Below are 16,248 nucleotides of genomic sequence, written 5' to 3'. Positions count from 1 at the left end.
GAAAAGAAAAGCTTACAAAAGGTAATGTTAGAGATCTGGAAGAGTATAAGGCTAATAGGAAGGAGCTTAAGAAGGAGATTAGGAGAGCCAGAAGGGGGCATGAGAAGGCCTTGGTGGGCAGGATTAAGGAAAACCCCAAGACATTCTACAGGTATGTGAAGAGCAAGAGGATAAGATGCGAAAGAATAGGGCCTATCAAGTGCAGTAGTGGGAAAGTGTGTATGGATCCCGAAGAAATGGTGGAGGTACTTAATGAATACTTTACATCAGTATTCACTATGGAAAAAGATCTGGAGGATTGTAGCGGGGACTTGCAGCAGGCTGAAAAGCTTGAGCACGTAGATATTAGGAAAGAGGAGGTGCTGAAACTTTTGGAAAGCATCAAGTTGGATAAGTCGCCGGGACTGGATGAGATGTACCCCAGGCTGCTGTGGGAGGCGAGGGAAGAGATTGTGGAGCCTCTGACGATGATCTTTGCATCGTCGATGGAGATGGGAGAGGTTCTGGAAGATTGGAGGGTTGCAGATGTTGTTCCCTTATTCAAGAAAGGGAGTAGGGATAGCCCAGGAAATTATAGACTGGTGAGTCTCACCTCGGTGGTTGGTAAGCTAATGGAAAAGATCCTGAGAGGCAGGATTTATGAACATTTGGAGAGGTATAATATGATTAGGAATAGTCAGCATGGCGTTGTCAAGGGCAGGTCCTGCCTTACGGGCCTGATTAAATTTTTTGAGGATATGACTAAACACATCGATGAAGGGAGATCAGTAGATGTAGCATATATGGGTTTCAGCAAAGCATTTGATAAGGTACCCCATGCAAGGCTTATTGAGAAAGTAAGAAGGCATGGGTTCCAAGGGGACATTGCAGTGTGGATTCAGAACTGGCTGGCCCACAGAAGGCAAAGAGTGGTTGTTGAAGGGTCGTATTCTGCGTGGAGGTCGGTGACCACTGGTGTACCTCAGGGATCTGTACTGGGACCCTTGCTCTTTGTGATTTTTATAAACGACCTGGATGAGGAAGTGGAGGAATGGGTCAGTAAGTTTGCAGATGACACAAAGGTTAGGGGTGTTTGAACAGTTTGGAGGGCTGTCGGAGGTTACAGAGGGACATAGATAGGATGCAAATTTGGGCTGAGAAATGGCAGATGCAGTTCGACCCAGATAAGTGTAAAGTGGTTCATTTTGGTCGGTCAAATATGATGGCAGAATATAGTCTTAATGGTAGGACTCTTGGCAGTGTGGAGAATCAGAGGGATCTTGGGGTCCGAGTCCATAGGACGCTCAAAGCGGCTGCGCAGGTTGACTCTGTGGTTAAGAAGGCATATGGTGTATTGTCCTTCATCAAATGGGGAATTGAATTTAGGAGCCGAGAGGTATTGTTGCAGCTATATAGGGCCCTGGTCAGACCCCGCTTGGAGTACTGTGCTCAGTTCTGGTCGCCTCACTACAGGAAGGATGTGGAAGCCATAGAAAGGATGCAGAGGAGATTTACAAGGATACTGCCTGGAATGCAGAGCCTGCCTTATGAAAGTAGGTTGAGGGAACTCAGCCTTTTCTCTTTGGAACAACGAAGGATGAGGGGGGACCTGATAGAGGTGTATAAGACGATGAGAGGCATTGATCGGGTAGATAGTCAGAGGCTTTTCCCCAGGGCTGAAATGGTGGCTACAAGAGGACATAGGTTTAAAGTGCTGGGGAGTAGGTACAGAGGAGATGTCAGGGGTAAGTTTTTTTACTCAGAGAGTGGTGAGTGTGTGGAATGGGCTGCCAGCAACGGTGGTGGAGGCTGATACGATGGGGTCTTTTAAGAGACTCTTGGATAGGTACATGGAGCTGAGAAAAATAGAGGGCTATGGGTAAGCCTAGTAATTTCTAGGGTAGGGACATGTTTGGCACAGCTTTGTGGGCCGAAGGGCCTGAATTGTGCTGTAGTTTTTCTATGAGTCTATTGATTTCTGGGATGGTGGCGATGGTCTGATGGGGAGAGGTCCAGCAGACTGGGCCTGGACACTTCCAAGTGTACAGGTCATTCAGGACTCAAATGAGAAGAAATTTCCTAATGTGGAGGGCAGCAAATCCTGAGGGCTTCAGCTGCTGAGTACATTCAAGACAGATATTGCATTATTAAGGGAATCAAGGGATATGAGATTATTGTGTGGCAGAGCAAATGTGAGGGTTATATGGCCTTGTGCTTCCACTTCCATTTTACATTTCTCTTCAGAGCGATTTAGAATCATAGAATCGTACAAACACAGAAATACACTTATGTCCATGCCAACCATTGAAGTGGCCATCCATACAAATCCCATCAGCACTTGGTCCATCGCCTTCTATGTACTGGCGATTCAAGTGCTCAGCTACAGTACTTCTTGCTATCCACCCCCCTCAGGCAGTGATTACAAATTCCAAACATCCTCTGGGTGAAAAAAATCTTGCTCATATCTTCTCTAAATCTCTTATTCCTTACCCTAAACCTATGCTTCTAGTTTTAGATATCCATGCTATGGGGAAAAGTTTCCTACTACCTTTGCTCTGGTCTATTAGGTTATCCACTCAGCCTCTTCTGCTCCAAGGAAAACAAATCCTGCCTATCCAGTCCCTCTCTCTCAACCAGTTCCCATGTCATCTGCAAACTCACTAATCTTATCTCCTACATTCGCATCCAAATTGCTGATGTGTACAAAACCACGAAGGGACCTAGCACTGATCTCTGTGGTACACCACAGGCTTCCAATCCAAAAACCCTCTGCCATCACCCTCTGCTTCTTATTGCTAAACCAGTTCTGGATCTAATTTGCCAATTTGCCATGCATCTGATCGGCTCTAACCTACTGGAAAAGTTTCCTATGTGGAACCTTGTCAAAGGCCTTACTGAGGTCCACGTAGACTACATCAATCACACTGCCTTCACCAAATCATTTTTGTCACCTCTTCACTGATCTTGGTGCCAGTCTAATCCCATCTGCCTGTACCCCTCTATTCCCTGTCTGTTCATGTGTCAGTCTAAATGCATCTTAAACATTGCTATCATACCTGCTTCTACCACCTCCCCTGGCAGCACATTCAAGACACCTACCACTCCGTGTCAAAAAACTTGCCTTGCAAATCTCCTTTAAACTTTCCTCCACTCGCCTTAAACCTATGCCCTCTAGTATATGACATTTTCAACCTGCAATAAAGACTCTATCTACCCTATCTATGCCCCTCATATGTTTATACACTTCTATCAGGTCACCTCCAGCAAAAACAATCTCAGTTTGTCCAACACACAAAGGAGCTGGAGGAACTCAGCGGGTCAGGCAGCATCCATGGAGTGAAATGGACAGTCGACAGTTTGCGTCGAGATCCTTCATCAGGACTGGAAAGAGGGGAAACACCTGTATGGAGGGAAGAGGTGGAGCAAGAGCTGGCAAGTGAAAGATGCATCCAGGTGAGGGGGGTGATAGGCAGGTGAGGGAGGGGGGAGAGTGGGAATGATGTAAGAAGCTGGGAGGTGATAGGTGGAAGTGACAAAGGGTTGAAGAAGATGGAATCTGATAGGAGAGGACAGTGGACCATGGAATAAAGGGAAGGAGGTGGGGAGGGGAACCGGAGGGAGGAAGGTGTGGGTGATGGGCAGGTGGAAAGAACAGGGGAGGGGAAAGAGATGGGACGATGGGGGCCGGTGAGATAAGGGAAAAAAAGTGACAGAGGGGAGTGGTTACCGGAAGTTAGAGAAATCAATGTCGATGCCGTCAGGTTGGAGACTGCCGAGGCGGAATGTGAGGTGTTGTTCATCTAATGCTGTTTAGTCTCAAATCAGCAGTAGAGGTGGACAGATCAGTGTGGACAGACATGTCCGTGTGGAAATGGGAAGTGGAATTAAAATGGCTGGCCACCGGGGGATCCCAGCTGGTACAGTGAACAGAGCTATCACCCCCCTCACCTGGGTCCACCTATTCTGCTCCACCCCTTCCCCCAACATTTCATACTGGCTATCTTTCCTCTTTCTTCCTAGTCCTGATGAAGGGTCCCAATCTGAAACATTGACTGTCTATTTCCCTCCATAGATGCTGCCTGACCCGCTGAGTTCCTTCAGGTTCTTTGTGTGTTGCTCCAGATTTCCATCATCTGCCGTGTCCACTGTCTCCAAGTTAGTCTAACCTCTCCTCATACATAATACACTCCAATCCAGGCAACATCCTGATGAACTGCACACCTAACCAAAGTTTTATACAGCTGCAACATGACTTTCTTACTTTAATAGTCAATGTCCCAACCAATGAAAGCAGGTAGGCCATACGCCTTCTTTACCACCCTATCTACTTATCTTGCCACTTTCAGGGAGCTGTGGACTTGCACCCCAAGATCCCTCTGTATATCAGTGCTCCTCAGGGTCCTGCCCTATACTTGCATTTGACCTCCCAAAATGCAACCTCTCATACCTGTATGGATTAAATTCCATCTGCCATTTCTCTGCCCAAATTTTGAACAGATCCATGTCTTGCTTTGTCCTTTGACAACATTTCTAGCTATTCACAACTCCACAAATTTTCTTGTTATTTGCAAACTTTATTTGCAGACCACCCAAATTTTCATCCAAATTATTAACATATATTACAAACTTGCCCATTTTTCACTTGCACACAAACAGGCCCTTCAGCCTACCATGCTTTGGGATTTTCCTTAATCTTGTCTACCAATGATATCTTGTGTTCCCTCTTTCCCCTCTTAACTTCTGTTTCAGGTACCTCACTACATATTCTATACACTTGCAGGGCCTTCCCCATTTTCAGTTTCTATACCTGCCAAATATTTCCTTTTTAATAATTTATCCAGCCCTCGATATCCCTCAGCATCCAAGGGATTTGCTGTCCATACCTTACACATTGGCCCCGATCGTTCATTCTTTCAGTTTGAATGCCTCCCACTTTTGGGTGTAGACTTACCTGCAAGTAGCTGCTGCCAGGTCCTGTCATATGATACTGAAATTGGGCCAATTCAGGCATTTCTGCATTATCCTTGTCCTTTTCAATAACTACCTTGACATTAAGGTAGCTGGGAACAACAAAGTAGCTATGGTCATGTAGCTGAATATATTATGCAGATAAGGAGCTCATTAACATGAAGTATCAATTTATTTTAATAATTCAAACCTGGACAAACGTACCTTCCACTGGCTTTGTAACTATTCCTGTAAATCCTCCCACTACACCCTGGAAAATAAAACATTTAGAAACGATTTTTTTTTACATGATGTAATATACCAATTGATTTATACTGAGCCATTGGGAACATGGCAAAATGTCCATATAATAAGCTTCTTTGAGCAATGACAAATAATACAAGGTCTCGTGACAAGGTAGGGAAGATACTGGAAAAAATTCTAAGGGGCAGGATTAATGATCACTTGGAAAGGCAGGGACAGTAAACATGGCTTTGTCAAGGGAAGATCTTGTCAAACCAAGTTGATTGAATTCTTTGAAGATATAACCAGGTGTATCGATGAGGGAAGGGCAGTAGATGCAATTTACATGGACACTAAGTAAGGTATTTGACAAGGTCCCACATGAGAAAGTGGTTCAAAAGCTTAGGTCCCATGGGATCCAAGGCAAGTTGGCAAAGTGGATTCAAAATTAGCTTGGCGATAGGCAACAGTGGGTGATAGTAGAGGGCTGTTTTGCAATTGGATGCTCGTGACTTGTGGTGTCCCATGGGGATCAGTGCTGGGACCCTTGCTATTTGTAATATATGCAAATGTGGATATGGAAGGCATGACCAGTAAGTTTGCAGATAAGGCGAAGATCAGCAAAATTGTTGACAGTGTGGAAGGCTCAGGCTGCAGAGAGACATTGATGCACTGGTGAAATAAGCTGAAAGATGGCAAATGGAGTTTAATCCAAGCAAATGTGAGGTGACGCATTTTGAGAGTACAAGTGAGGCTAGGACATGCTCTCTGAACGGTAGGGTCTTAGGGAGTAAGGAGGAACAGAGGGACCTTGGAGCAAAAGCCCATTGGTGGAAACACAGGTAGACAACGTGGTTAGGAAGGCACATCAGATACTGGCATGGGATTAATGGACCACAGAAGTAGGGAGGTTATGCTTCAACTTCATAAAACCTTGGTCACACCTCAGCTGGAGAACCGTGTGCAGTTTTGGTCACCATACTACAGGAAGAATGCATTTGCACTGCCGGCGGTGCAGAGGAGATTTGCCAGGATTCTGTCTGGGATGGAGCAGTTAGGTCTGTTCTCCCTGGAAAGAGGAGGTTAAGAGGGGATGTTATTGAGGTACGTAAAATTATGAGTGGCAGGGTAAACTGCAGGAGCAAGGGGGGAAGAGATTTAGAGGGGCTATAGGGGAACCTTCTTCACCCAGAGAGTGGCAAGTACTGGGAATGCACTGACTGAGAGAGTGGTGGAAGTTGGATCACTGAAAGCACATAAGAAGTTTTTTGATGAACATCTGCATGGCTTCGGCATAGAAGGCAATGCACCAAGTGCTGGGAGATGGAAGGATACTCACTGGTCAGCATAGATAACTTGGGCTGAATGGCCTGTTTCCCTGCTGTACAATTCTATGACTACGATTCCTTGACAATAATTAGGAATAACTTTAAACTGAAGTTTGATTAGTACACTTTTTCAGCCCAAAGGTACACGAGCTGGCCTTGGGCCTGCAGAACATTATCAACAGTAACACTGAAGGTGAGAATGGAGGGAACGATTTTCATACACATGCTGGCTGTTGGCCCAGGTAATCAGATCTTGGGAGCAGGTCAAATACTCACAAGGCAGTTTGCTGCCTTATAGAAACTGATCATTCTTCTAAATTTGCTAGCTTGTCAGAGAATTAGTGGAAATGGGAAGCAACAAAGTTATATCATAAGTTCTACACAGCTTTGAATATACTTTGATGAACTAATTAAGTTAAGAATCCAAACATAGAAACCTGTCCTCCAGGAAACTCCCTGCCACAGTTAGCAGTACAATCAGCTGTTTTACAGATGTTGCAACACCATTTAACAGTACAAATGTGCAAACTCTTCCTTGACCTGCTGTAGACGAACCCATTTTTGACCATATTTTGGCATTTCAAAAGATATGTAAGGTGGTGTTTTCCCAACATAGAAAAAGGGTGCTAAGGTGCCTTCCATTTCTTAAGGGAGTAGGTAAGATCACTCTGTGCAACTTCGAGCTAGGTACTTCCTACCAAATGGTACTGTTGGCACTGATTCAGCATCTTGGAACATAAACCAGGCAAATAACAACGAGTGTGCATTTAATTAATAAAACAAAACTAATAAAGCCACCCTGAGTCTCAGCTAATTTCTGTTTAAGATAATGAAGCAATGTCTTCTCTGCAGAGCAACTGAAATTTCCTTCTTGCATTCTGTGTCTCTCTACAAGGTGGTGGTTGTGGGTGGCAAACATGCTGCACGTGATGAAGTACCTGTAGGATACGTGAACTCATGGGCGTATTGTACTTGGTGTACAGGTGACCCCATGTTACGTGGGGTGGGGGTTGTGTTCCTTAGAAACACTCCATATCATGATTTTCCGTAACATGAAGCCGTAGCATCTGCCCATGCGCCAAGAAACATGAGTTGAAAAGAAAATTGTGTATTTATTTACTTTTTTTTAAACACACAAATTCTGTGAGAGCAAATACTATTTTGTGTCTTAAATTTTTGGGGAGTGATTTGTGAATTCCCCAAGGGTGAATTTCCGTTACCCAAATAGCCGTAACATGGGGGCTGCCTGTACTGCTTGTGGTAGATTCAAGATTCAGCGATCCCGTTGGGTGGGCCGGTCATGTGGAGGTCCTGCTTTATAACACTGATACACTCAGTCTGCAGCAGGAGCTTGGAGATTCAACTCGTGCACTTGTGAGGACAATACAAACTGCTGATGAAGATCAGACCGTAAGTAGTTTTACTCTGGGACTGTTTAAGGATAGGTTTTAGGAGAGTTTGTGGAACTTAAACTGATTTCTCATTATTTTTTTTCCAACAATCACTCATGTTGAATGAGTGACCTCCCTGTGTACTGTTAACATCGACCTGTCATGCATCCTTAGGATCTTGCATGTTTCACTGAGATCCCCCCTCATTTTCCTAAACCCCAAAGAAAACAAATCCAACTTCTTTAATAAGTTGCGTGCCATAATAGCAGGGGACAACATTGCTGACCCGGCCTGCTAAATCACGTTTGAGCTCAAAACCATTCACCTTGTATAATGAAGAAATGGACATGTTCTTTCAAACCCTGGAGATTGATGTAAAAGGTGACATCATTAGAGCCCAAAATGATGTGATATGCAAAAAAACTGTCCAAGGTGAAATATGAATTTTTAAAAAATACTATGCTGAGAATTGAAGACTATTTTAATCCTAAGGGATTACAAAGCCACAAGTTTGAAGGGGGGGAGAGATAGGGCACAATATTTTGTGGGTATGCAGTTCCATTGGAGAATTTACCATTGCATTGTACTACTGGTGTCCTTCTGGAGTGTGCCTTATCTGATACATTTACATGTGGACTCTTAGATGAATGACAGACTGCAGCAGGATGTAGAGTGGGTGAAAATTTGGCAAATGTAGCTTAATGTGGGAAAGTGTGAGGTCATGAACTTCAGTAGGAGAATCTAAATTCAGACTATTATCTAAATGGAGAGAAGTACTGTTCTATGTTCTAGAGGGCACAGGGTTAAGATGAGAGGGGAAAGATTTAAAAGGGCAACTGCTTCACACAGAAGATGGTGAGTACATGGAATGAGGAGTCTGAGGAAGTGGTAGAGACAGGTTCAGTAACAACACTTAAAAGAGATTTGGACTGGAACATGGATGGGAAAGGCTTGGAGGGATATGGGCCAAACACGGCCAAATGTGTCGAGATGCGCATATTGGTTGGCATGGGTGAATTCAGCTGAAGGGCCTGTTCTGTACTGTACAGAGGGATTGAGGTGTTCTACTGCATGAGTCACAAGTTAGCAGGCAGCTTCAGCAACCAGTTAAGGCGGCAAATGAATATTGGCTTTTATTGTAAGGGGGGTTGGAGTTTACAAATGGGTAAGTATTGTACAGGGTGTTAGTGAGACCCTACTTTATAAAGGGCATATTTGTATTGGAAGCAATCCAAGAGACATTCACCAGGCTAATTCCTGGGGGCTGACAGGGTTGTCCTAAGATACATGGCCAGAGGATCTGTATTCTTTGGAGTTCAGAAAAAAGAGGGGTGATCTCGCTGAAACATACTAGATCCTAACGATGCATTACAGAGGAGGTGTTAAAATATTTCCACTTGTGGGAGAGTCTTGAATGAGGGACATAGTTACAAGATAAGGGAGTAGTCATTTAAAACTGAGGTGCAGAGGACATTTATCCTGCAGAGGGTGACGAACCTCTGGAATTCCTCCAGAGGGTTGAGGAGGCTGGATCACTGAGGGATTTAAAAAGGATGTAGATAAATTGATTGGGGAATTGAAGGGTATTAGGAACCGGCACAGAAGAGAAGATAGGGCCTGAGAGAGATCAACCATGCTCATATTGAATGACGGAACAGGCTTGAGGGGCCAAGTGGCCTACTCCTACTTTCTTGCGTCCTTGTGAATACAACCAAGGCAGGCAAAGCTGACATTTGATCTCTCGTGTAAAATTGCTGGTTTGATGGAAATGACATCCAAGAATACGAGAAAGTTGCATCCACCGTCAGTGTCTGGTGGCAGCAAAGTCCAAGGTAAAGAAGCAGAACTGATGCACCCCAGTACGGTTAGTTTGGTCCGTTCCAGTGTTGCAATGGCCATCAATCACAAAATCTTGTCAGTTGACAATAGCCACGTACTTCAGTTGCTGAAAGGTCACATCTGACAACATGCTGATTCAAAGCTGGGCCAAGCAACAAGAGCACTTTCAATGGCAACACAGTAAGAAGGACTTCATAGTTAATAGTGTCCACAACATCAATACCCCTGCAGCTTTGTAGACGTAGCAATCTTTCAGAAAAGAAAACTATTGTTGATGTGATTGATATTTTTAATACAATGGGTGGGTGATGGGATGGTCATGGAGAGGAAGAGCAACACACTGTCTAAAAATGGTACAAATTTAAATCCTACTTCAAGACAGCAATTGATGGTGTGTCAACTGTTAACTTTAAGGTGGAGATGGATAGATGTCAACCAGAGGGACTAGGGACATGGGTAGAAGATGGTGCAAGGATTCATGGTTCCACCCAATGACACAGCTGGACCAAAGACCTAGATCATCTCCTCTGCTGTTCTTAACTTTTGCAATTAACGGTGCATAAAATTATCCTCCTTCAGTTTTTTTTTAAAAACAGGATCTTTACTTACCCGTAAAAGGCCTTTTCCTCCTTTGGCCAAACTGTCCCCAAAGTCCTTGGGTTGGCGGTTCATTTCTTCCCTACGCTTCTGCTGATACTCTTTATCCATTGTGATAGCAGCCAAACCTTTCCCAACAGAGCCCGTGATTCTCGATACCACACCAGCTGCACCACCTGCAAAGAATAATATGGATTATGCATCAGTGTTGGGGCTGAAGTTAGATTCAAATCTAGTGAATGACAGACTGATTCTGAAACTATTTGAGAGATGTGATTTCAGACATCAGCTCTGAAGTGCATCTAAACTGAAGGGTTAGTCAACAGAAAGCTGTTACCTACCAACTGTGTGCCCAAGCAAACTCTTCACTCCTATCACAAATCCCTCGGCAAATTCTTCTGGTCCCTGAACCGCACCCTACAACATTTACAAAGCATTATATGAGCATTAAAACGTGGAGAAACATTCAAAATCATGGACAACATTTTCAATTCTTTCTTCACTGTCTTACCTGGAAAGGTTCGTAGAAGAATGCTTCTACTCCTTCAGAAAGTTCTCTGATAAGACCAAATGGGTTTCCAAGAACGTCCAACCCCAAAACAAGCACGTACATTTGTTTAAGAAACTGAGAGAAGCCATGAGAAAGTTTAGTTAGCAATTTTTATCCAGGCTGGAGGCATGTACAGTGTAAATAGTAAGGCTGTTTCTCACATTTAAAAATGCAACCAAGCAGCAGCAGTAGGTGAGTGTAAATGGTAGAATCCGGGGAGAGTATTTGGGAAAATAAAACTGGCTGAGTGTAAATATGTGGTTCCTAGTTAGCAGGGACTCAGTGGGCTGAAGGGCCTGTGTCCATACATTAACAAAATGCCGGTCAGGCAGCAGTAACATTCCTGGAAGTAGCTGGTGACTTCTCAGAGGCAGTAGTTCTGATGAAAGGTCACCAGCCTAAAGCATTCACAGTTTTTCTCTCCACAGGTGCTGCCTGAGTTGCTGACCATTTCTGGTTAAATTGTTTACCAAAGTTGGTCAGTGTGAAAATTCACTGGAACATCTGCATCAACCTGGCAGGAGGCAGGACCTTGGTACAATGCCTCATCTACATGCAGCATCTTTGAAAATGCGGCATTCCCTCAGTGAACGCTGTCTGCTCAAGTTCTGGCAGGGATCATGAGGTGACCATGTCACTGTTTAGCCAAGACTGCTCAGATCTACTGCAACTTTTTGCTTCTTTTTTTAACTGATTGGTCATTCTTTCTTTGATTCCAAAATTCATCCTCTTGCTCAGTTTAAATCTCAGTGTAATGCACACATTAATGTTCTTATCTGTTTGGTGTGCTTTATTAAGCAGTTGAATGTATTTTTAAATCATAATGAATCATAGGGTCAGAGTCAATAAGGGGTGGAAACAGGCCTTTCAGTCCACTGCGTCTGTACTGGTCACCAAACACCCATCTACACTCATCCCATTTTCTTCCTCTTGTACCTCCACCAAACTCTCCCCGATTCTTCAGCTAACCACTTATGCTGGGGCTTAAGATTTGGGACTTCTGAAAATTAATGATTTCATAATTTCAAGTATAGAGACAAACCGGTTTCACAAAGATACTTTTGATGGTGCAGATGGGAAATTGTGGAGAACATTATGGTTTAACTGAAGTTAAGGAAACTGTTTAAGGAGCAGACACACCTTAAGGTAATCAAAGTACAGAATGAGGTTTTAGATCACAGTTGTATTTTTCTACTGGGAAGCTGCTCAGCATTGTTTGCTACCTGCTAACAGCCACAAACAGTTCATAAAGACTCAGTGCCACCTAACATCATGTGGATGGAATAGGGGAACACGTTGGTCAGTGTAAGGGGGGGACGGGAACAGCAACCATGTCCTCTCACACAGTGGTACTAACCAAGAACAGACATGTGAGGAAAGCATCAGGTATGTCAGCATCTGTGCATATTTGTACCTAAGCAAAGTGATCGTTGTGAGAGCAGAAGAAAGCTGCAGTGCAATTGTAAAGAGAAAGCACTTACTTGTTCACCATAATGTCTACCTGCAGCAAACATCAACTGATCTCTCTTGTAGAACTGACATTTAATTTCAAAGAATGCAAGCCTGTAACCCAAGACACTCGTTAAGTATTTCTTCAATTGACAAAATAAATACTTGAACAGACGTATTCATAAAACACCCAGTTCTTTCAATTGACAGGCACTATATCCAATACAAAAATTCTCCATATCATTTAACCTGAGTTACACCTACCAATAAAATATCAAAGAAATGACAACTTTAGCAACTGATCCCTCTGAGGTACAGGAGGAGTGAAAGTCACCACATCAGCTGGAAGACCTGAAGCGCAGCTGGCATCACTCCCCTCTGTATTAGTCGAAGGTTATCCTGAAGGAATAAGGTATCTCTCACCTTCCTTCCTTCCAGCAACAGTCTCCTTCAATCACCCCTCCCCTTCTCCAATAACAAATACAAGGAGCTAATGGATTTCTCTTTAACAAATATAAGTTTAAGGTGAGAGCGGCAAGATTTAAAAGGAACCTGAGGGGTAATTTCTTCACGCAGAGGCTGGTGCACATGTGAAACAGGCACCAAAGTCCTGAATGTTCCAGACTAATAGAGTTTCACTGCATTAAACTTCCCCACCATCTCACCCTCAATTGTCTCCCTATTCGTCATTGCAATCTGAACACACCCTCAAACCCTTATCCACGTGGTTGGTCCCTTCAGATCTGAATACTCCAACATTCATTGGCCCTGCTACCTATTTTCCAGAAAATGAAAATCCAAGGAAAGGTTTAGAGGGATATGGGACAAATACAGGCAAATAGGACTGGTTTGGATGGGCAGCTTGGCTGGCATGGACGAGTTGGACCGAAGGGCCTGCTTCTGTGCCGTTTGACCTTATGAGGCAGTGTCCACAAGCTGCACCACTGTCCTGCCCCCATTTGTCCAAAGCCTATGTGCTTCTCCTTCTGATGAAGGGTCTTCAAACCTGAAACGTTAACTTTGTTTCTGACCTGCTGACTTTATCCAAGATTTTCTGTTTTTATTTCAGATTTCCAGCATCTGCACTTCTTTTTCCATTTTCATTTAGCGTTTCCAGTTTTTTCTATTTTTATTCCTATCACCCATCCTCTATAAATTTGAACTCATCAGAAACTCAAATGAAAGTAGTATCTCATCTGTATGCACATTTCTGCAATTATATACAAGTATTAAATTATATACAAAGTTACATTCGTCAGACAACTATCTCCCCACTGATAATCTTAGTTAAAACATGGCTTGGGGACGATATTACCCCGACTGTTCAAAGCAGCTTGTTGTACTTACTTAAAGATGAGGTCATCGACATCTGTTAACGTAGCTCCAATGCTTTTGAGCAAAATGTGGATAGACTGGAGATGTGCTGACTCCTGCTTTTCTTTACTGGACTCCTCTCCCCCCGAATCCAAAGACAAACTTAGATGCAACTGTTTACAGAAGAACAGAATGACTAAATCCACCAACTTGTGGGGAGTAGAATCTATACCTGGATTATGTTTTTGATAGTTTGAATGCTTATAGAAAGATGGAGAGGACATTTCCAAAGAAACACTATACTTCTCAGGTTCCTTTTCTTTAGAAGTGATAAATAGAAAATAATGCTGAGCAAGGACAGATATTCATAAACATAAGGTATTCTTAGCTTAAGTTCACTAGTGCAGGGAAAAAACTGCGTAGCAACAAAAATAATTGACAACTATCACAATTTCTGATGTGAAACCAGTCTGCAAAGAGATTTCTCATTGTCCTTACCTAGATTTAGTCATTTTTACTTAAATGATTGTATAATTGATGAGAGGGAGTGGATGAAAAGAATAGCAAAATAACAATCAGTTGACATCAATTTCCTTTCAAGTTTTGGTCTGTAGGGTGGAACTTGTACTCTGGTCACTACAAACAGGAAATGCTTCTTTGCATCATCAGTGACATCTATGCAACTTTCTAATACTTGTGCAAAGCTCTCAGTGTGAGTGTAAACTTGGGAAAGGAACCCAACTTCAGATGATGAATGAAATATTTACATTTAAGAGAAAAAACAAAAATCACAGCCAATGCAAGTTATCATTATTAACACAGATATGCAAGGAAAAGAAACAAAAGTGAGTCAGATATCAAACGTAGCATATAAAAAACACCACAGTTACTGTAAACCAGTTTATCAACTCTAATTCTGCACCAAACTGAAAATGAGCCAATTATTTTACCTTGACTGGTGAGATGTGGAAATATTCAAAGAAACTCAAGCTCGAGGCGTCAGTCATTGATGTTTCCATCAATTCTGCCTTTATTGATTCCAAATCTTGGTCTACCAAACTGGTCTACAAAGTAAAGCAAAAATAACATCAAATTAATCTTATCAATGCCAGCTGTGATCTAATCAATGTGCAAAGAAGCAATTAAAATATTAAACCATGACCATGCTTCACTTGTGTTGATGCAAGTGGTAGCTTTCACCTTTACAGCTGTTTTTTATTCAAACGTATTTCAAAAGCTTTAAATGTTTGATACTGAATGCACATAAGAACACAAGGATTAAGAGCAGGAATAGACTCTCTGGCCCTTTGACTTGAATTGTCATTAAGATCATAGCGTCATTTACCTCCGATATCCCCACATCCCTCAATTCCCTTAATATCTATAAATATATTGAAATGTTCTGAATGAAATTAGTGACTAACCCTCCACAGCCCTCCAGCACTGGGAATTCCAAAGATTCACCACCTTCTGAGCAAAGAAATTTCTCTTCATCTCAATTCTGAATGGCCATTTCCTTATTCTGAGACTGAATGATCCCTGGTTCTGTTCACTAACTAGGAGAAACCTCCTTTACACATCCACCTTGTTGAGTCCTGTAAGGATTTGTAAATTTCAGAAATAGGCCTGTCAACCAGCAGATTCATGGCAACCTACAAGTACCCATCAGTGAGATCACTTGTCATTCTTCTAAAAACGGCTGGGTACAGTCCTAGTCAACTCAACCTCTCCTCCTAGCCCCATCTCAGGAATGGCATTGAACACAATACTCCAGGTGTAGTGTCACCAAGCTCCCATATAATTACAGTAAAATATCCCTTTATCCCTGTGCTTAATATCCTCTCGCAATAAAAGCCAATCACTTAGGGGAGCAACAAAAATCTGCTGGAGGAACTCAGAAGGTCGAGCAGCATCTGTGTGTGTGGGGGGGGGGGGGGGGGGAAACTGTCGACGTTTTGGGTCGAAACCCTGAATCAGCCTCTCCAGTCACTTGCTTATTTCACCTGCAGGTTAGTTTTCAGTGACTTTTGAACAAGGACAACCAGATCCCTTTCAACATCACCATCTGAACTGTCATACTTTAACAAGTACTCCACTTTTCTGTTTTGATAACCTTCACATTTGATTCCATCTGCCTTGTTCTTGCCCACTCGTTCAGCTTGTCTGTATGCCTTGTCAACCTCTCATGACTCTCAATTCCACCCAGTTTTTTCATCACCATTACATTTGGTCCCCAAAGCCAAATCATTGAAATAGATTGTAAAATAGCTGTGACCCAAGCATTGACCCCAGCACAATCCCACTAGTCACAGCCAGCCAATCCCAGAACAATTTGTTTATTCCCGCTTATTGATTTCGATCTGTTAACCAATTCTCAATCCATACTAGTATATTACCCCTATTCCATGTGCTCTAACCACGGCAGGGAATCAAGGGATATGGACCTTGTGCTGGCAGATGGGATTAGTTCAGATTGGATCATGCTCAGTGCAGACACTGTGCACCGAAGGGTCTGTTCCTGTGCTGTACTGCTTTATGTTTGTTCATTATAAATTCCAACATTATCCCTACTACTGATGTTAAGCTGGCAGATCAGCAGATCCCCGTTTTC

General features: G+C 43.0%; 1 protein-coding gene across 3 annotated transcripts in view; it reads right to left on the bottom strand.

Annotated features, from left to right (window-relative positions):
* The window catches only part of vps13c (vacuolar protein sorting 13 homolog C), a 283,389-nt gene that overhangs the window by 27,681 nt on the left and 239,460 nt on the right, over positions 1 to 16,248 (bottom strand). For all 3 annotated transcript variants that reach the window (XM_052042364.1, XM_052042365.1, XM_052042363.1), the window contains 7 exons: positions 14,588 to 14,701; positions 13,671 to 13,810; positions 12,356 to 12,437; positions 10,836 to 10,949; positions 10,666 to 10,741; positions 10,337 to 10,500; positions 5,152 to 5,197 (listed from right to left, as the gene is read on the bottom strand). In XM_052042364.1, the coding sequence (XP_051898324.1) occupies positions 5,152 to 5,197; positions 10,337 to 10,500; positions 10,666 to 10,741; positions 10,836 to 10,949; positions 12,356 to 12,437; positions 13,671 to 13,810; positions 14,588 to 14,701 (736 nt within the window). The remainder of the gene's footprint in view (positions 1 to 5,151; positions 5,198 to 10,336; positions 10,501 to 10,665; positions 10,742 to 10,835; positions 10,950 to 12,355; positions 12,438 to 13,670; positions 13,811 to 14,587; positions 14,702 to 16,248) is intronic.

Source organism: Pristis pectinata, chromosome 32 (genome assembly GCF_009764475.1).
Source record: "Pristis pectinata isolate sPriPec2 chromosome 32, sPriPec2.1.pri, whole genome shotgun sequence".
In the NCBI taxonomy this organism is placed as follows: domain Eukaryota; kingdom Metazoa; phylum Chordata; class Chondrichthyes; order Rhinopristiformes; family Pristidae; genus Pristis; species Pristis pectinata.
Note: the sequence above shows the minus strand (reverse complement) of the source record. Positions and strands in the feature narration are given on the sequence as shown.